The 22,251-nt window shown below is 43.4% G+C and overlaps 1 protein-coding gene across 1 annotated transcript in view; it reads left to right on the forward strand.

The window, feature by feature from the left end:
- Positions 1 to 1,525: 1,525 nt before the first annotated feature.
- Positions 1,526 to 22,251, forward strand: part of ST6GALNAC2 (ST6 N-acetylgalactosaminide alpha-2,6-sialyltransferase 2) — a gene marked incomplete at its 5' end in the record, with an annotated part of 76,588 nt that continues 55,862 nt past the window's right edge. Inside the window, 2 exons of the mRNA XM_082272780.1 lie at positions 1,526 to 1,942; positions 7,798 to 7,981. Of these exons, the coding sequence (XP_082128906.1) occupies positions 1,526 to 1,942; positions 7,798 to 7,981 (601 nt within the window). The remainder of the gene's footprint in view (positions 1,943 to 7,797; positions 7,982 to 22,251) is intronic.

The following is a 22,251-nucleotide window of genomic DNA, read 5'->3' on the forward strand; positions in this document are numbered from 1 at the left end:
CTTACAGACAGCCCCCTATCTCGGTAAGAGGTGGATCTGTCTCGGGAGTATTTCTCAAATTTCCCTGGATTGGTAGGTAGATGCCCCTCTCCCTCATGCACAGTGCGGGGCATGGGTACTCCTTGTGGTGGTTGGCCGTAGTGGGATCTCCTCCTCCCCTCCAAGCCTTGGTCCTATGTTCCTGTCTCACCTATCCCTCTCCCCCACCCTCCCCCTCCTGTTTTCTGCTGGTCTGTGTAGTTACCTAAAATGGGCGAGTAGCACTTTCAGTCTAAAGGGCAGGCACTGGACTCTCTCCTCCTGTCAGGGTTTTATTTTATGTATGTAGGGTATATATGTGCTTGATGGGTGGCCAGTGGCCATTTTGTTGTAGCCGCAGCAAACATTTTTGGAGGGACATGCTAGTTGTGGCTGTCATTTTGCCTGTGACCTTTTTGGGTTGCTGTTGTGAGGTGGACTGGAGTGGTGGCCTTTTGTTGTGGATCTCATCCAACTTCTGTGGCCTGGGTTATGGTGGATAGGTGGCCATTTTGGCATTCATTTTTTTGATGACAGCCATCTTGAGATGCTTTTGTGACAAGATCTGTGTGTGTGAGCAGTTCTCCCTGCAACTCAGGACTACTGTAGATCTGGTGTGCTTCTTCATGTAGCTTCTTTCCCTCTCAGCTGGCGGATGGTTCACAGCCTAAGGCAACCTAGATTCCAGTGGTTACGTGTCTCACTGGGGTCCCCCATTCTCTGTTGCAGTCTGTTCAGGTTTTTTTTTTATTCCTTTCTGTTAGCCTTAATTCTGGTGGTACCTGGTGTGGGTGGGCTCTCCTATGGAGGCATCCACTCCTGTGAGTCTTCTATTACCTTGGATGCAGTCCCCAAGTTCTTTGTCCCCCAGATGGCGGTGGCATTTGGCTGCAACGAAAGCCCAAAAATGTCCCTCAATGATTCTGAGCTGGAGTCTGGCTCCACTGTCATGGGTGCAGCTTTCCCTGTGTGCCCAGAAGATTTGATCCCCAATTCCTCAGATGATTTGCGAACATGATTCCTTTGCCACTGCTGCTGTGCAGGAACAGGCACCGGTGGCTGCACTCATTGCCTCTGCGTGGGAAACATTAAAAATGGAGGATAGGCTACAGAGGAAGTGACTATCCCCTTTGTACGCACAAGCCAGCTTGTTCTACTAAGATTTTTCCTTACTGAGCCTATTTTGATAAATTTGTCTACAAAGATTGGGAAGCGTTCTTTTGTGGTCCCGACATGTTTTTGGTGCATTACCTTTTTGTGGTGGGCCATTTGTAGAAGTGGACCTCCTCCTCCATCTCTAGGATGAACGATCCTCCTACCTTCAAGGATCCAGTTTCTGGCACTTCCCCGTGATCTGGCCTCCCCTCCTCGGGTGTTTACCAAAGTACTGGCTCCGGTCCTGGCGTTACTGGGACAACGGGGGATTGCCATGGTTGGCTACCTGAACGACCTTTTCCTGCAAGTGGAGACCTGTTCTGCGCTGACGGACAACATGGTTTGAGTTTGAATGGGTTTTGAACTTCAAGAAATCTGCTCTGAACTCAATCAGGCAGTTGGAGTATCTGGGTCTGATTCTCGACTGGTTGCAGGCCAAGGTGTTCCTCTAGATGGAAAAGCTCCAGAAACTCTGAACTGCAGTTTGGTTTCTGCTGTCCCTCAAGTGTTCTTTTCTGAGTTTTTGCATGCAGGTTCTGGACTTCAAGATGTCCTATATGCAGAGTTCCACACAAGGGCTTTGCAGAAGGAAATCTTGTCTAGATGGGACAAGTTTCCTGCATTCTTGGACAATCAGATTCACTTAGGTCAGTTTGTCAGGGCCTCTTTCATCTGGTGGCTCTGGTCTCAGGAAGGTGTTGAGGTTTGTTGCAAGAGCAAGGAATCCCCTGGTGGACACAACAGATACTCTGGCGGTACTGTGAAGCCAGTATTGTCTCCTCCTCTCAAGCGTCTCCCTTTTCTCCTGTGCAGGATAGAGGCAGATGGGAATCCAGTCATTTTTGTAACTCCTGATTGGCCTCGTCAATCCTGATATGCCGACGTGGTGTAGCTGCCTGTGGACATGCTCGGGTGGCTGCCGCTGTGAGCAGATCTTCTCTCCCAGGGACCAATTTTCCATTCTTCTTTACCGGAGAGAAGCTGGCAGCACTGCGGGGTGGGAGTTTGGAAATTGAAGTGGGGGTGGTCAGATTGCTGGAGGAGGGTGGGTGGCACAATTATTGGAACTAATCCCCCCCTGTGTGTCTCTCTCTACAGCAACTGAAATCTGGCAGGGAGACAGAGGAGGAGAAGCCAATTCACTGTAGTGTAGGGGAGAGCCACACAGGTGGGACTAGTTCATATAATTGTGCTGCCCACCCTCTCTTCCAGCATTTTGATCACCCCTTTGACTTTTTTTTAGCTCTGTCTTCCCGCAAGTAGAGGAGGCAGTGGGAGGGAACCCTATTTGCCCAGCACCCTTATTTACACCTATATATCCTGTATTCTCGTGTGTATGTACTTGGGTACAATATACAGCTGCAGGTAAATATAAATATTTCTATTTTGTTTTTTTTTTTGGGGGGGTTTTACGGCTCTGTACACAGCATTGCTGTACTGATCTTTACACAGCAGTACACATTGTGTCAAAAACAGCAATGCATCTGATTACAGATCCCTAAAAATGTGTCTTTTTTTACTCCCATGTGCAAGCAGCCTTATGCTATTCGTAGACTATTTACTGCCCAGAATTTCTTCTATCACTGCCATTACACAAGCATTGATAAAGGGAGAGGTGTTAACACCAAAAACATTTTGGCTGTCTTTTTTTTTTTTTTATCAATACTATTACATTTGTACTGGACTTACTGTAACATGTGCTGTTCTTCTTTCTTTGAAACTTTCTGGGGACCCATAGAGAGACCCTTTCTTAGAACTGGAAACCACACATATAATAAGTAGCATGCAAAAATCCGGAATATTTCTAGACTCCTTGGTATCGTTATTGAGGCATTAAAGCCATATCCCAGGTATGACAGGAACATAAAAGGTAATGTAGCGAGGTGGGTCTGCCAATAGTACTGGAATCCTCTCCATCCTATGTGAGCTGAGTCCCCAGGTGTGACAATTGAAACAGTGACAACTCCGGCATCTTTGTTTGTGGTTTTTAGTAAGGATTAAGGGGATGGGAGAAGGGAATGAGCGGGATACTCCTTTAGGCTTGAACTTATTACAATTGGGACTTTGATCCTGGAAAAATGCCCGTTGGCGCTTCCTTGATGCTAGCCAGCACCAGCCAGCGCTCACTGACTCTGAGAATACTCTGTAAAACAGAGGAAGTGTTGAATCCCCGACCTATTGTCCACCTGACACTGCTTCACTGTGTAAGTCTTTGAATACTTTCCCCCACCTGGCACAGCTTGAGGTCGTATTATGTAGAACTCCAAATAGTTAACACTGTACTTGCACACGCAATACGATTCAGGGCCCAGACTGAAGGTGCCCCCTTTGCTCCTTGAACTCTTCAGGGTCCACTGACTATGTACCCCCTTTACACTTCAGGGTCCTCAACCTAGGCACCCCCTTTACAGCTAGCTGACCTTGGATCCCCGAACCTCTTCCGGAGTGGTCCCTTCTGACTCTAGGTAGACCCCCAGGGGCAATCCACAGTACTCACGGCCTGTGTAGGCTTTCCTGGGACTGGACCCCTCTCTCTCTCCGCAGGCGACACCCAGAGACATCCACCTTCCTCAGACAGGAGGAGAGACAATTGCACTCTCCTTCCTGGGACTCTGTTCCCGCCAAAGACACCTTGCCACGCACTTCCCCCCAAACTTATACCCACTCCCAGAATCCCTTTCAGCGTAATCTTCCTTCTGGGGTAGTTAAAAGCTGGGATGTGTCTCTTAATTGGGCTTCCCACACTGCCCTATGAGAAGCCTCTCACAGTAGCCAGTGGGGATACTCCTCCCCTCAGCAAACACATTTGGAAGCCATGACACCCTGACTAGATAAATCACAGCCCTGCTGTTAGGCAGACAAGGCCCACTATAGTTTTACCTAGCACCTATTTGTAGGGTGCTACACCAACATGTTTCACGATAAAGTCAGTACTTACTCAAACCTCATGTTTGAGTAATGACATTTGAGAAAGCGCTTACTTTAGCACGAAACGCGTTATCTTTTTTGTTCCTGTCATACCTGTGATGTGATTTTATTGCTTCAATAAAGATACCAGTGAATGCAGCAATATTCTGGATTTTTGCATGCTACTGAATCTCATTGACTAGCTGTGCAGCACCCTGGGTTCCAGTTCACAACACGTGAGAGTTGGTCACTTATCTACACTTCTGTTGGGGTCTGACACTCTACCACACAGCACTGCTCTAGAAATTAATCCTTAGAAGTCACACAGATCTTGTCTCTGTCCTGCACTTTGAAAATATCAGTTTTTAAAACAAACGGTCACACTTATTAAACAAAAAACATGCACTCTTGAGTATATGTGGTAAAGATCAGATGAATACTTAGCATGTTTCTGCTGACTCATTCTGTCTCCGCAGCAAGAACCCAAGAACAAAAATGTATGTGTGATCTGAAGAGTGTTTTGCCACTTATCGTTCCTTGTGGTGACTTCATTTGTTTTTTTCTTTTACACTTTTTCTTTGTTTTCACTTGATAATCCTGCAAGTAACACACTTCCTGGTCTGGATTGACAATGCTCACTCATTGTACTGTAGCATGTCACCCTAGGAGTGCAGAGTTGTCATTCTAGGACAAGGAAATGTGTTGGGACTACAGAAAGTGTTCTCCTGTACTCTTCTCTGTAACATTCTGTAACATGGGAAGGGGCTGTTTTGTAGTCTACAAAGACAACTGGGAACAGTGCTAACTGATAACAGTCATCAGAGTCAAGTGTACAGGAAGTTCTAACCTCACAAAGTTTCTAACAGAATCAACAGGTGTTTTATTTTGTACTTACTGAACAGATATAACAAAATGCATAAAGCGGAGTTCCGGCCTGAAAAAAAAAAATGTAGATAAAAATAACCCCGGGACAGTCAGGGCTAGTGCATTTCAACAACGATAGCCTCTGAACTGTCCACGGATTTACTTACCTTTTAGAAGAAATACTTACCTTGAACATTTCTTGTCCAGCGCTGCCATCTCAGGTGTGGGCAGCTGAACCGGGGCGTCCTCTTCGGCGTCCGCTTCGGTCCCAGAATGCCCTGCTCCGGCCCCGCTTGTCAGTTCCGGCGCAGGTGCGTCATCCCTGCACAGCATCTGGGCATGCCCAGAAGCTGTTTAGCAGGGAATGACAAGCCTGCGCCGGAACTGACGAGCGGGGCCGGTGCAGGTGCATTGATTCCTGGGAGCGATGATGTTCGGCTCCCAAGAGTCAATGCTAGAAGGAAGTGATGGTGGCAGCCGTGTCCGCAGAGGGAGGGAGAGGAATTAAGGTAAGTATATTTTCTTTAAAAAGAAGGTAAGTGAATAACAAAAAAAAATTGTAATTATCCAATTGTTTTACAGGTTATTAAGAGCAAGCAGACAGTGAAAAAAATGTTTCAGGGTGGAACTCTGCTTTAAATGGTATAGGTAACAGACCAAAATGGAGCAAATACAAGTTTATTGTTAGGGTTTAAAAACACTTCTAACTCTTTGTGGCACAGCCAATGTAAAATATATGTGCAGTGTCCAGTCACAAAATTGTGAGTTTTCTCCTCCTTGCAGCACTGAAATGTATCATCTGATATCTGGCTAGACGATACAAAAATTGATAATTTTTCCACTGCCAACTGGAATGGGATATTTGTCTGTAAAACCTCCTCAAATTACTACTTTTAGTACACGCAGTCATAAATATTTTTACATGATTTTCTTTACAGACATTGAATGTTATCTACGTGCATTTGCCTGGAACGCTCTAGTGATATAATTGTTTCAGCTATTTAGCCAGGTTGAATTACATGCACAATTAATTTGGGACATACGCTGAAATTATATACACTTTCAGACATCCCAGCACTTCTGGTTCAGTGATTCAGGGCATCTGTGACCATCAGTCTCCCAACATCTGCATTTTTTGGCAGATTGGCTATTAATCTAACTTTTATCATGGAAATAAGTGTGTTGTCATGGCTTTAAAGATTTCCACAGAAAAGAGGCGAAAGTATGCCATCGGCATTGCGTTACAGCTTCATGTCAGTGGTGCATGATGGGAGAACCCATGAATAGGACTGGATAGCAAACCTGCTCTGCTCACAATCGTTCTTCCCTATTAGAAGCCAGCACCAGCTCTCACTCTACCACCTCCCATTTCCATAAAGGCAAGTTGAGTTTGCAGAACTGCGCCCCACTTTGCAGTCGTTTCTTCCTAAGAGGGATTAGATTGCCAACCACTCAGGTCTATGGTCATTCTAGGGGGTTGACATACAGTGGGTACGGAAAGTATTCAGACCCCCTTAAATTTTTCACTCTTTGTTATATTGCAGCCATTTGCTAAAATCATTTAAGTTCATTCTTCTTCCTCATGAATGTACACATAGCACCCCATACTGACAGAAAAACACAGAATTGTTGACATTGTTGCAGATTTATTAAAAAAGAAAAACTGAAATATCACATGGTCCTAAGTATTCAGACCCTTTGCTCAGTATTTAGTAGAAGCCCCCTTTTGATCTAATACAGCCAGGAGTCTTTTTGGGAAAGATGCAACAAGTCTTTCACACCTGGATTTGGGGATCCTCTGCCATTCCTCCTTGCAGCATAATCTCCTTTTAAACATTCAGCACACCCCAACACACAGTATATGCTTTGTGGTGCACTGCAGTGAATTGTGCTATACTGTAAAGGGCAGTGCGGCGCCATTCACAATGATTGGTATATAGAATAGGTGCACTGCTGTGCATTGTGGTAGCACATGTTAACTTAGCTTGCATTGTCACAAAGCAGAAGTGTTACTGTTTTGTTATATCTGTTGAATAATTGCAAATACCTGTTGACCTTGCAAAAAATCATGTAAACTGAACTTAGTGAGCTGCACTCTTACATTGTTCCCAGGTATTCCTGAGGACTACAAAAAATTCACTGGTTTCAGGCGCTGTTTGGCGAAGAATGTTCCATACGGGTTCTTCGAAAAAGGCAATTTTAAAAATCCACTTTTGTTGAGTCTGATGGTGCAGACAGGGCCACCGAGGGAACATACTTCAGCTGATTCAGCAGGTATCAGCTAAATGTTGATCTGTGTAGCTTTAGATGGCAAATAATTTGTTTCCTACAGCTGGGTACACACAAGCCAAATATCGTCCAGTTCAACAAGAACCCACTGACATTCAGTCATTGTGTACAGCTGTCTTTCCGACAGAAGCCGGTCTAACGACTGGCTTTTGTCAAAGGACATGCTGAAAAAGCAGCATCTGATCAGTGTGTTCTAGCGGGGGAGCAGTCCCCCTGTCAGAAAACAAAGGCACAGTGGGGGAGATAGCCACACTAACATCACATGTGTTTGTAGGGCAATCTGTCAGTGTTTTTTTTTTTTTTTTTCCGTTCAGCCCACAAACTTTACCTGTGCACTAGACTTAGCACCTCATCCAATCTCTGCTCTGTGACATTGGGAAAAAGCACAGCAGTCAAAGATAGCATTGTCCAACATACAATAATTCATTTTCACATATGTATGAAGAAAAATATTATCTTGGACAAACATTTCAGTGGTTTCTGAGGATCTCAGTTTAACGCAATGAACATATGTCTTTTTAACTGCAATACGAATGAACTGTATGTATTTCTCTGCTTTTTTAGACTCAGCACTCTTCATCAGCCTGCCCTGACAATCTCCGTACTCGAGTGCAGAAATCTTCGTTCAGAAAAATATTCAACTTTGACATCCCAGTTCTCATGTGGGACCGTCATTTAACGGAAGAGACTACGAAAAAACTAATCCAGAAGCTACCACCATATGGATGGAAAAATATTCCTATAGAAGGTAATTAGTCAAAATTTTTATTTTGTTTACTTATCAGAGTAGCTAAGGAAATCCATTCTTGCGTGAGGCTACATTTTTACCCACTTCTGATGTGCTGGCATTTCCTCTGAACAGTACAGATATAATTTCATATCAATTTTAAAGCTAAATTTCACAGAAACAGCTACACGCGAGGAGACTGATCTCTTTCGTCTTTTTGTCGTGGAAATCCCATACAATATCGTTTGACCTGGATAAGGCCAAGCTTTCCTGGATAATGATCAATAAGAATCTCTCACTATCGTCAATTATAAAATTTCACAGTTCGAAAAGATTTTGGGAGCCTTGTAGGGAATTTGTAGAGTCTGAAGGTGCTTCTGGAGTCCATGTTTGGAGCATTGCCATTGCACTAAATACTTTACTAACTCTTTTCCTTTCCTTTTCCTCTTTTCTTCTTTGACTGCACCTTCAGACTAGTCTAGGAATTCTTCTGATTAAAGTGGTTGTAACCCTAAAAAAAAAAAAAAAAAAAGAACCTGTTCCTTTAAGGCATAATTTGTCCCTTTGAATGTAGTAAAACACCTGGCTGATACTGCCTGTTCCTGTGTCCCCCCTGTGTGTGCTGACCACGGTAATCATGGCTGCTGAGCCATGATACCGTGGTTAGTTTTTCATGCCTCTGCCATCCTGCTCTCTACTCTGAGTCTCCCTTCTTCCCCTCTCCCCTTCCTGCTTGTCAGTGTGAGAGCTGATCTCCTCCCCGCCCCTCCCATCCCTATTCCGCAGCAATATGTAGCAAAAATAATTGTATTCCCTTTGGTTTATACAGTCATTAACTAGAGTGTGTGAGTTTTTTAAAATTATAATGCTAAATACCTTTTTTCACACTGTCGCTGTGCAGTCACGTGACCTCCTTTTGCTGGCCGGCTGACTTCAGAGGGGATTCTCAACCCCTTCTGCTGCTCTCCTTAGATCAAGGAAGGAGAGCTGTGGGGATCATGTGACCGTACAGCTGCGGTGTGAGAAAAGGTACAGTATTTAGCCTTGTAATTTTAAAAAAACACACACACAAAGGTTTATGACTGTATAAACCAAAGGCGATACCAGCAAAGACATAATGGGACTTTACAAACACTTTAAGGGTGGGGGGGGGGTAGTGGGGGTACATGTTAAGGCCTATTCTCAAGCCTTCTGCTTTTTATGTCATTATTGGTTGATTTAGTTGGATAATCATTTGTACCTGTTTGATATGCACTACTAGAAATCTGCCAGTAAAAAAAAAAAATTTGGAAATGAAACAGCTAAATGCACAGTGAATTGCTATACAATGCAAAGGATTTGTTATTCTGTTCACCAACTTATGTGATTCAGCAACTTCCGCTAGACAACATAAGCAAGACTTGGACCTCACTTTTCTCTATTACAAATTGATCCACAACCCACCCGACCTGCTGATTGGACATTGAAGGGGCAACAGCATATAAGGACATCCCTGTGCTCTCCCATCCCTAACCATTAGACAGCACTAGACAGTACAAAAGTTTCTGATTGGGTGAAAGTGCGGACCCTCCTAGTTTGAGTGCTACTGTTCAGAGCAGTGGCGACTGGTGCTCCATGGGATGGGGGGCAGTATATGGGCCGCACCATACCCCCCGGACCACACCATACCCCCCCTGACCACACTAGCTCGCTCGCTCGCCGGCTTACTTACCCTGGACTGAAGTGGAGAGCAGGCGGCAGCTTCCCCCAGCGGCAGCAGTTTCCCCTGCTTCTCCTCCCTCCTCCTCCTTGGCCAATAGCATGGCCTCTCCTTTCGGCCAACCAGGAAACGGGTCTCAGGACCTACTTCCTTATTGGCTGGGAGGAGGATCCGTGTGATAATAGTGAATATTAATTTGCTATTGTCACACAACTGGGTGGGCTCTGCGCCCCGAGCCCACCCTTTTTTGAAGCCTATTAGAGACTCTGGCTCTAAAATCAAATGCTTAAAAAAAAAATGCATTGAAATCCATGCGTCCGGCACCCTGCATATAGATTAGGTGGCCGGATGCATGGATAGGGGAGGCGATGCCCCTGCGCTCCCAATGCACCAGCCGCCACTGGTTCAGAGGATTTCAGAAACACATTTTCCGGTACTAGTCATATTTAAAACACATTTATTTTTCCCTGAAGCTTTTTCTCCAGGAAGTTATAGGAACACCAATTAATGGGTTTTATATATTCATTGAGAAAAAAATATTAAATGTATTTGAAATGCAACTCATTTAAATACAAGAATTTGACTTGACTTTAGTCGTGTGTAATTCCCTGTACATCCGCACTCTGGGAGAAGGAGGGTCAGTACAGGGAGACGACATAGCTGTGGTGTTTAACTGTAGTAGAGAAAAGTTAGGTCACCCGGCTGACTGTGCTACAATGAGGGAAAAAAGTATTTGATTTTGTATGTTTGCCCACTGACAAAGATATGATTAGTCTATAATTTTAATGGTAGGTTAATTTTAAGACTTGGAGACAAAAAACCAACAAAAAAAATCCAGAAAATACATTTAAAAAAAGTTATAAACTGATTTGCATTTTAATGAGTGAAAAAAGTATTTGACCCCTTCGCAAAAAAAACATGACTTAGTACTTGGTGGCGAAACCCTTGTTAGCAATCACAAAGAAGAAGAAGTTTCCTGTAGTTGGCCACCATCTCAAGAGGGATTTTGTCCCACTCCTCTTTGCAGATCTTCTCCAAGTCATTAGGTTTCAAGCCTATTGTTTGGTAACTTGAACCTTCAGCTCCATCCACATATTTTCAATGGGATTAAGGTCTGGAGACTGGCTAGGCCACTCCAGGGCCTTAATGTACTTCTTCTTGAGACACTTCTTTGTTGCATTGGCCATGTGTTTTGGGTGATTATCATGCTGGAATACCCATCCATGACCCATTTTCAATGCCCTGGCTGAGGGAAGGAGATTCTCACCCAAGATTTGACAGTACATGGCCCCGTCCATGGTCCCTTTGATGCGGTGAAGTTGTCCTGTCCCCTTAGCAGAAAAAAAAAAAGCATAATGTTTCCACCTCCATGTTTGACGGTGGGGATGGTGTTCTTGGGGTCATAGGCAGCATTCTCCTCACACTCCTCCAAACATGGCGAGTTGAGTTGATGCTAAAGAGCTCTGTTTTGGTCTCATCTGACCACAGCACTTTTACCGAGTTCTTCTCTGAATCATTCGGATGTTCATTAGCAAACTTCAGATGGGCCTGTGCATGTGCTTTCTTGAGCAGGGGGACCTTGCTAGCACTGCAGGATTTCAGTCCTTCACAATGTAATGTGTTACCAATTGTTTTCTTGGTGACCATGGTCCCAGCTGCCTTGAGATCAATAAAAAGATTCTCCCCCTTGTAGTTCTGGGCTGATTCCTCACTGTGCTCATGATCATTGAAACTCCACGAGGTGAGATCTTACATTGAGCCCCAGACCGAGGGAGATTGACAGGTATTTTGTGTTTCTTCCATTTGCAAAAAATCACACCAACTGTTGTCAGCCTCTTACCAAGCTGCTTGGCTATGGTCTTGTAGCCCATTCCAGCCTCGTGTAGATCTACAATCTTGTCTCTGACATCCTTGGACAGCTCTTTGGTCTTGGCCATGATGGAGAGATTGGAATCTGATTGATTGATCGCTTCTGTGGACAGATGTCTTATGTACAGGTAACAAGCTGAGATTAGGAGTGCTTCTTATCTCAGCTCATTACCTGTATAGAAGACACCTGGCAGCCAGAAATCTTGCTGATTGATAGGGGATCAAATACTTATTTCACTCAATAAAATGCAAATCAATTACAGTATAAATTTAAATAAATGCATTTTTCTGTATATTTTTTGTTATTATTCTGTCTCTCACTGTTGAAATAAACCTACCAATAAAATTATAGATTGATCATATCTTTGGTCAAACATACAACATCAGCGGGGAATCAAACTTTTTTTCCCTCACTGTGTATGTGTCAGGGTTGTATAAATCTTAGGATTGGATGGACAGAAACAAATTATTTGACAGGAAAGACAGTTCATATATATGTTGATCAACTGTGTATTTAGCTGTTTGGCTGGAGTTCAGCTTCACCTGACAAAGTAGGTTATAAGTTACAACTGGAGTTGTGAGCAGGGTACCCCAGGGCTCTGTTCTAGGACCAATTCTGTTTAACTTGTTCATAAATGGTATAGAGGTTGGAATACATAATTCAGTCTCAGTATTTACTGATGATACAAAACTAAGAAGGGCAATGACTTCACAACAAGATATAAGGGTTGACCAAACTAATGATTTCCTCACGGGATAAATTGATTTAGACAAAATTCTTACATAGGATGTACTATACTTCTCAGAGATTGCGCAGAATTTATCCTCAGAGATCACCGGATTGCCCCTGTTTTTAAGTTGGTATAGGCACCTATTTTCATATGTTCTAGAGTTGCCCAGGTGTGGCACAGTTTTGGGTGGAGATGTTTAAACTTATTAACTTCCGTCTCCAGCTGACCCTCCCGGTCTCCCCCGAACTGGTGCTTTTAGATATACCAGATGATGAGCAACGGCCCAGATTAACTAAACTATTATCCTCATACTTGTTAAACCACGCCAAGAGAGACATTTTACTTAAGTGGAATGCTCATTCCCCTCCCTCCGTAGTTTCATGGGAAACATCTGTTAACGCTGTTCTTTCTTGTATAAACTGACTTACATTAGTAGAAATTGCCCTAGGAAGTTTGCTAGGGTATGGCAGCCATGGACGGTTTAGCAGAGGAGCGTCTATTCCAATTACTCGTCCTGTGGGGGCGCTGATGTGGTGCGGTAATCTTATTTAATGTGGCTGCGGATGTGGGGCATTGACACTATGATTTATATAGGGGCTTGTGTGTACTTGTGTTATGCCATGTGGACATTGAGTTTTCAATACTGTCAGTGTGTGTTCTGCCTTGGTTCCATTCTTTATTGCTGATTTTTGTACCATGCCAACATTCTGTTCATTAAAAAAAAGAGAAGACATATGGTTTGATTTACTAAAGGCAAATTGACTGTGCCATTTGCAAATGCAGTTGCACTCTGCAAGGGAATTTGCTCCAGAGCATAGTAAATGAGGTGAAGCTTCACTTTGCAAAGAATACCCAATCACATGCAAGGAAAACAACAGCATTTTTGCTTGCAGATTAATTGGATTATGGAAGTCAGCAGAACTTCCCCTTACTATTATTATTATTTTATATTATTATTATTATACAGGATTTATATAGCGCCAACAGTTTGGGCAGCGCTTTACAACATGAGGGCAGACAGTATAGTTACAATACAATTAATTACAGGAGGAATCAGAGAGCTCTGCTCATTAGAGCTTACAATCCAAGAGGGAGGGCCAGGTGATACAAATGGTAATAACAGTGGGGGGTGAGCTGATGGAGAAAATAAAAGTACAGTTAAGTGGAGGCAGAGGTGGCTTCTCTGAAGAGAAGGGTATTCAGGGATTGTCTAAAAATGGACACAGTAGGAGATAATTGGACAGATTGGGGTAGAGAGTTCCATAGGATAATAGAGGCTCAGGAAAAGTCCTGGAGGCGAGCATGGGAGGAGGTGACAAGGGAACTAGGGAGCAGGAGGTTTGGGAGAAACAAAGAGAATGAATAGGTTGGTATTTTTAGACTAGGTTACTAAGCTTTGGAGCAGATGACCTTGCAGAGTGCAACTGCACTTGCATAGTGCACAGTCCATTTGCCTTTAGTAAGGCTACATTCACATTTTCGCATTTTTTACCGCGATTTTACCGCGATTTTTACCGCGATTTACAGGCGTTTTACAGGCGTTTTTTGTGCAGGCGTTCTTAGATTGAATAGAGACCAATGGAAAACGCCTGTAATCTGCCCAAAAAGAAGCTCATGTACTTTTTTGAGCGTTGGGCGTTTTGCTAACAGCGACAAAATACTCAGATGTGAACAGGGGCCATTGAAATGAATAGGATTTGTCTTGTTGGGCGTTTTGAGAGCTGATCCTAGAGCAGAAAAACTCCCCAAAAACGCCCCAAAACGCCTAGATGTGAACGGAGCCTAAATCAACCCCATAGAAACTTTACAAGAAGACCTAGATGTGGGGGCCATATGGCAGATAAGGTTTAATGTACAACAATGTAAAGTAATGCACCTGGGAGCTAAAAAGTTGCATGCAAGTTACAGGTTAGGGGGGGGGGGATCCCCTGGGGGAATCTAGGATGGAAAAGGATCTGGAGGTCCTAGTAGATGACAGACTCAGCAATAGAAGAGCACATCTATTAGTGCACTGCTGTGGTGCATGCAGGTTCACGGGAAAAGCTTGTGTTCAGGGTGAAGATTATGTTTAATGTTACACGGATATCATGCACTTGAATCAAATATTGAATTGATGTATGTAACTTTGTGTTTGCACTTTCAGGCACAGTAAATGCCTGTTTTATAAATTTTATCTGCACACAATAGGGCTGATTTAACAAAACTAGAAAGTGCAAAACTAGATAAAAACTAGAGAGCGCTGATTTAACAAAACTAGGGGTTACTTACCTATGTAAACAACTTGACTTTTAAAAAAAAAAAGAATTGCCCCAACATCCTTGTTAAAAACCACTGATTTTAACCAAACAGAAATAAATCCAGCTTGGACCTTTGGCCTTTCTTTTTGAGTCATGAAGATATTTTCATCTGTATTTCGACAAACTTTAAGCAGAACTGGTAAGTCATTGCACACATTACTAAATGATCAGAGATTAAATCTGGTGCAGCTGTGTATGGTAGCCAATCAGCTGCAAACTTCACCTTGTTCAGAAACTGAAAGCTGATTTCTATGCAGAGCTGCACCAGACTTTGACTTTCCAGTTTTAGTAAATCAACCCAACAGTGTCCAGCGATATTGAAAATAGTAGTGACATAAACACACACACGCAGACAGGTTGAACTAAACAAACTGGTGTCTTTATTCAACCTTACCAACTTTATAACTATGTAACTAAAGGATCTTCCTTATGTCTGCATGGAGGTGTATTAAACTTTTACATTAAAACCGGGAGGCTTATTGGTTTCTAAGCACATCTGAACCAGATTTTGCCTGCTCCAGTTTTAGTAAATAACCCACAATGTGTCACAGTACTAGACTTCTTCTCCATTAGAAATTCATCAGGTCCCTACAGAATATAGAGCAGGATTCTTCTTATTTTATTTCCACCTGGAGTATGTAAGTCTGTTCAATCTACCAGTTACAGCACCCTACAAAAGAATGTGATCCTCTCACAACTCTGCACATACAGGTCCTATACAAAAAAAAAAAAAAAATATATATATATATATATATATATATATATATATATATATATATATCCTTCCTAATGTGACCTCTTTATACAGTCTTGATTGATGGTGTTATTAGCTCACTGAGCCTTCTCACTTATTCAAACAGCTCGCACTCACCCATTCATTTCATTGGATCAAAGTGCAAATTCCTAACAGACTTCTACCACGTCCTAATGTGTAATATTATCCTGTTGACACCAACACATACCCAGAGGAGAATCTATCTTCAATATGGAGATAGCAGAATAAGTCTGTGACATTTCAGTAGAGCATATCAGATCTGTGAAACAATGACATTACTTATTTTTGGTGGAAACACCCGCTGAAACACACAACGTTTCAGTGTCCTAAATTCCTGTGGTGGAGGACACAAAAAGCTGTATTGTGGGTGTTGGAATTAAACACATAAGGGGAGGATAATGCGCTGAGCTGCATTTTACTGACACTGGCAGATGTCCCTAGTTCTCAAAGTGGTAACTTATATAAACTGCATCCAAAATGTTAAAAAGTTATTGCATTAGCCATTAGAAGCTGTAAATGATCATGCTAAAGTTTTTTTTTGTGTAATTTACAGTTTTGCAGCCCTTAGTGTTAACCACTTGATGCTGTATTACTCTGGGGAGGTGATCAGAATTTATTTATTTAGGTTTTTTTTACGCTATGATTGCCTGTTACAGTGGTCATCACTGTAACAGCAATCATTTGAACTGTCATGAATTGCTTTCAATCATGACTCGTTTACTATTGTGATTCTGGGATTGGCCACAACAGTCACATGGTACAAGGTGATGTGATTGGCCCAAGTACAATGTGATCACTGTGACCAATCACAGATCACACACAGTAGTAAACAACGGTGTAATGAATGAATTCTATTCATGACTGTTGTTTTCCAGGTGACATGTGATCATTGTGATCGGTCACAGTGATCATGTGATATCTGGGCCCATCACTGCGTAATATTACTACTGCTGGTCAGCAACTAGTTACCTAGAACCTTACATAGTTGCCAAGAGCTCAATTCACTAAAGAACATGGCATGTGATATTTAAATCATGTGACTCATTACAAGAAAATATCACATGTAATATTGAAAAAGTGAATTCACTTTCAGTTTATGCAGTATTTACAGCAAAAATAACAAATGCAAGGCAAATACCGTATAAACTGATATTAAAGGGTTACTAAACCCACAACAGTAAAATCAGTCTGTATAAATGCAGTAAAGCATGATTGTTATACTCCCTGTGGAACCTAAGGGGTTATTCCTCTGCATTGTGGGAATAGGCTCTTTGATCCTGTCTTCTCTGATCCTCACCTTCTTCCACGGGCCCCAATCCATCTGCTGATAAAACAGAGCCTTGGAGGCATGCTGCACATGCTCAGTTTGGTGTGTATTGCTAGAGAGGTTTTTTTTTTTTTTGTTGGGAGGGTGCATGTGATCAGGACAGGGCCAATCAGTACTGTCCAGACAGAGGGTCAGGGGTCATGCAGCCTCATAGGAAAGTCAAAGGGGAATGAAAATTCCTTTTACAAGTTTTAACCAGTGCTCGTCCGGACACTGAGAGAAGTCACAAGACTGCTATTTACTGCTGAAAAACCGTATTTAGCAATTTTTTTTATTTTTATTTACTAAAATTATTGTATTCTATGTTCTGTGTATTGTGGGAGACCAGATATAGTGAATGTTGTGTCCTGGGTCCGGGGGTTTAGTAACACTTTAACCACTTCCCGCAAACTGACGTACTTGTACGTCGGCTTGCAGAAGCGGTTGTACCGGGATGATGCCTGCAGCTAGAGGCATCAACCCAGTACCGTTTTTTGCAGACAGCGGTCGGCTTTCAGGAGATAACAGCCGATGCGGCTCAGCAGCCGCTCGGCCATTATACCAGCAAGCGGGAGGGGGCGTCCACCCCCCCCCCCTCCTACCGCCTTCCTTGGCTCTGTCCCACCAGGAAATCTGAGCAGCCAGCCGGCATGTCCGTCCGCTGGTTAGAGTCCCGAACAAAGCCGGATTTTCCTTTGATAGGGTCTCTGATGTAGTAACCTGGAAGCAACGTCACAACCTCACTTCCGGTTTACTCTGCTGCCAACGGCGCCAATTTAAAAAAACTGTCAGTATTCAAATGTGCCGTTCACAGTTGTAATGTAAGTACATGTAACAGTACAATTTTAAATGGGGCCTGTCCTTACCAGAGATGCTGGACCGACTAACTCCAACTTCCAGTCAAGGGCATAGCCCATTACCAAGTTTTAATGCTGGCAAGGTCAAAAAACCGCCGCTAAAGCTGTGACAGACCATCAAAAAAGGGGTTGGGAGGGTGAGCAGCTCTTTCATCCACATGTTGAATCCAAAAAGACCCAGCATTCAATGTGGGAATAGCTTTTAGTAAGCTCAGGCCCAACTCCGTCACACTGATCCAATCGCCTGCAACCACCTCACGCACTGATTTCCCCCCGGGTGATTTTTTCTGGCCATGCCCCCTTAGTCAAGGCTCTCTTTCCCAAGATGATCAAGAGGCCCTCAGTGCACAAAAATAAATAAATAATTAAATACATTTGTTTAATAAGTTGTGGTCTAAGCATGCACTATTTAACAAGGAGCCTGCACCTGCCAGCATCCTTACAACCATGACTCGTCGCTGCTGTCAGAGGGGGCATGTGGCTTGTTGCTCCCCCTTTTGCTGGTCTACTGGGCTGCATGCTCTGATGAAGGTCTGGTATGGATTGTAAGGGGGACCTTAAATATTTTTTTACTGTTGGTTCTTTTGTTTAATCCTTTTACTGCCAGGTCCGTACAGCGTACAGACCTACAGAACTGCTTGCAGATGGCCAGGTCATTCTTCCTTGTATTATAAGCTCATGGTCACTTTAGTGACCATGAGTTAATATCAGAATTGTTCAGCAGACTCAGCTGAACAAAACCTTAGCTCTGATCAGCAGATGACAATCCGCTGATCAGAGATATAACACTAAAAATATATCTCTAATCCCTACAGCACCTTTCACTATGTACACTCACCACCCCCCACCCCCCCAAACACGATCTACCCCTGCAGCTTGCGGTTTCCCTCCTCTGCCCTCCTGCTGGCTTATATGCTGCAGTGGAGGCACAATGGGTAATAAAAAAAAACATGTATAACCCCCCGCCGGTGTTCTGACCCCCCCCCCCCCCGTAGTGCGTTCTTGATCTCCGTGGACCCCTCCCCACACTGCAGCCAGTCGGCTTCCCCCCCCCCCTCCTGTCGGCTGCAGCTGCTGCTGCTCGGGAGGGATCCTGGATCGCTGGCTGTCAGGATGGAGAGCGGGGGTGTCTACAAGCCCCCTTCCTTTCCTAGGTGAACATAGTGAGAAATCGGTACTGATCGCTCCTATGTTCAGCTGTCACTGTGGCACAGTAAACAGTGTTTACTATGCCCCAGTGTATGAATGAATGAGAGCGGATATACAGGAGCTTCCATCCATTCATAAATATTACAGCTGCGCCTGCAGAGAAAGGGACTGAACTTGCTTCAGTTTCTTTCTCTGTCTCAAAAAGAGACATTTAAGGTCTGTTTAGACCCCTGATGTTTTTCCAACCCCCCAATAAAAAAACTGTAAAAAAAAAAAAAAAAGATTAATTGTATCTGTTAAAAAAAAAATCATAGTAAGGCCCCTTTCACACAGGCATCTCTATGGGATGGAATCTGTTTGCTCAGCAGATGATCGGTCTGCAAATCCCCCGCAGATGACAGGTCCCTCCACTGTGCAGAGTGGAGATGAACACAGTCCCGCTTTCCTCTATGGGGAGATCGGGTGAAAATGCTCCTATGCATTTTTATCCTATCATATCTGATCTGCCAGAAGGAAGGAAAATAGGACCACCATCTGTCTGTTTTTCGCAGACAGGATCGGATAGCAGCGGATGTCAGCAGACATTTCACTGACATCTGCCACTACATAAGGGAGACTGGAGAGTCCGATCAAGTCCGCCTGAAAAACTGACAGGCGAACCTGATCAGACAGCCTGTGTGAAGGGGCCCTAAGGGTAGATTTAGACATGTGCCTAAATTGCCCTTGCCTCTGAAGCCCGAGGCTATGCTCCAGAGGCTACTGGGGAGGAGCGATGCAATGTCTCCTCACCGCCTGTTTTAACCCCATTTTTGCCAACAAATACGCCACAGCTTCATGCATTGCACGCAGTTGTTGGGTGTTTGTGGCGCTTCCCCATTCATTTTAATGTGTAGCGTTTGGCAGGCGGCATCGCTATAAGTCAGGTCAACTTTGCAACCAGCGCAAAGTATTGCAGCCCCAGCATATAAACACCCCTGTCCGCTGCCTACTGCAGGTTGAGGGGTGTGGTTGGTGGGTGGCAGAAACGCAGCTCAATCATGCATTTCTGCTGCTCCCCCCAACTGTCAAAAGTCTAAACAAAGCCCAAGGCCTTGTTCACATGGGGCATACTACTACAGGGCTGTGTTTAGCTGCAGAGGGATGCACAGATGTTCAGTGCATCCCCATGCAGGCAGTCCCATTGATGTCAATTGGGACACAGCAGCTGCACAGGAATGCACAGGTGTTCCGTGCATTCCTGTGCAGGCAGTCCCATTCATTTCAGTTGAGATGCAGCAGCTGCAAGGACACAGGAACTGCTCTCAACATTACATCCATGTGGGTGTATGTCCCTGAACTCACACTGTCTGTGTTTGGGTCCGTGCACTTACACCCACATGGATGTCAGATCTGTCCTTGCAGCTGGTGCTTCCCAATTTACATCAATACGACTCCCTGCACAGGGTTGCACAGAATACCTGTGTATCCCCATGCAGGTAAACATGGTCTTCCATGGGCGTACGCTTTAGCACACCCCAATGAACGTGGCCTTAGTAGGAATTTAGCAGGAGTTACGTAAGTTATATTGTGTTTATGTGTGCAGATAAGGATTTTAGTGGGGTTTTTTTGTGAAAATAGTGATTTGATAAACATTTGCACAAAAATCGCAGGGCCTTAAAAATCAGTAGCACCTTCTTTTTATTCTACTGGTCATGTGCTTTCAGAAAATAATAAATAAAGGGGTTTATTAAAAGTTTAGAACACTTTTCTAATGAATATTCTGTAAACAACATAGGTAAGCAATGGCACAGACAGGACTCGACCCATTGCGTACCTATGCTGTTTTCAGAATATTAATTTGAAAGTGCTTTTTTATTGACTGAATTGTAAGCATTCTGAACTTTTAATAAACCCCTTTATTGTATGGTTTTATACTATGTGGGGGCTTTTTGTTTTCCCTTTCTGGATGGTATACCCACTGAGTGTTACTAGAGAACAATTGATCCGTTCTTGACTGTGATGCAGCTTACCCCCTACTGAGTCGTTCCATTGAGGGTGGATGCAGAGTATTTCTGTGTGTGTAGAGAGCCATGTGGAGAGTGGTGGGAGAGACTATTTCCCCTTTCTCCCCTCCCCTACTAGGTGTTCATACACCACTGTATATGCTGACCCATTAAGGGTATGCCAAACTGGGTCTACCTGTTTTGGTAAGCCTCGTTTATGTTGGTGGTGGTGGATTTCTTCATAGCAGTATTCTTTGGTTGTGGGTTTTTATCTAATATCCACTTGGATCATGTTTTGGAGATTTGTGTTTCATACACTTGTGTGGACTTTCTAAGTTTATAAACTTCATTTCTATTTCTTTTTATAATTTTTTGTAACTTTTGAGTGTTATGTTACATTTATCATGATTCATTGTACCATTATTTAGTTCACTACATCGCATTTATGAATTTCACTAATGTCCTAAGACCTATATGTATATCCAACATATCTGTGCTGACATTAGTCACCATATATACCCATATTTAATTATTTAGTAATCACACATCATCATTTGCTATTGTGATTAAATTTGTGAGTTCCAATTATTTAAATTACGAGTAATACTTATGATTTATTAGCACCACACGTATCGTTATAATTTTTATACATTTGTCGTTTGTTGTGCTGGCTGCTAATTTTTTTGTCTTTTTTGGGACATTAGCGTGGTATTCTCCTCCTTGATTTATATTTACTTAAAGTGGAGTTCCAGCCTCAAAACCAAAATTTGACATCCGCTTGCTCTAAGTCAGTGGTTCTCAATTCCGGTCCTCGGGACCCACTAACAGGCCAGATTTTAAGTATTACCTTGGGGGATGCAGACTAGAATACTGCAATCACTGAGCAGCAAATTAGATCACCTGTGATGTAATTTAGTTATCTTGCAAACCTGGCCTGTTGGTGGGTCCCGAGGACCGGAGTTGGGAACCACTGCTCTAAGTAACCTGAAAAAGAATTGGATAATCATGATTTTTTTTTTTTTTTTGCTTTACTTACCTTGTTTTTGAAGAAAATATACTTAGCTTCCTTCCACTTCCTTCCTCTGCGGCCTCGGCCCGCATCGTGACTTCCTGCTTGCCTTGACTCCTGGAAGCCCAACATCATCGCTCCCAGGAGTCAATGCGCCTGCACCGGCCCTGCTCTTCACTTCAGGTGCAGGCGTGTCATTCCCTGCTAAACAGCTTCTGGGCATGCCCAGAAGCTGTGCAGGGATGACACACATGCACCGGAAGTGACGAGCAGGGCCGGTGCAGGGCATTCTGGGACTCCGACGTCACCGAAGATGACACCGAAGAGGACGCTCTGGCTTCAGCTGCCCACACCTGAGATGGCAGCGCTGGACAAGTTCAAGGTAAGTATTTCTTCTAAAAGGTAAGTGAACCCGGGGACAGTTCAGAGGCTATCATTGCTGAAATGCTCTAGCTCTGACTGTACCTTGGGTATTTTTATTGAAAAATTTTTTTTGAGGCTGGAACTCCGCTTTAATACAGGTTAAGCTTTTATATTTAAAATTTGCTGTGTTTTTATCTGATTGAAACGATTGAAATGATTTTAGTGGATTTGTAGCAAAAATATTATTTTGATAA

This window comes from Pelophylax lessonae (genome assembly GCF_965119305.1).
Source record: "Pelophylax lessonae genome assembly, chromosome: 11".
NCBI lineage: Eukaryota > Metazoa > Chordata > Amphibia > Anura > Ranidae > Pelophylax > Pelophylax lessonae.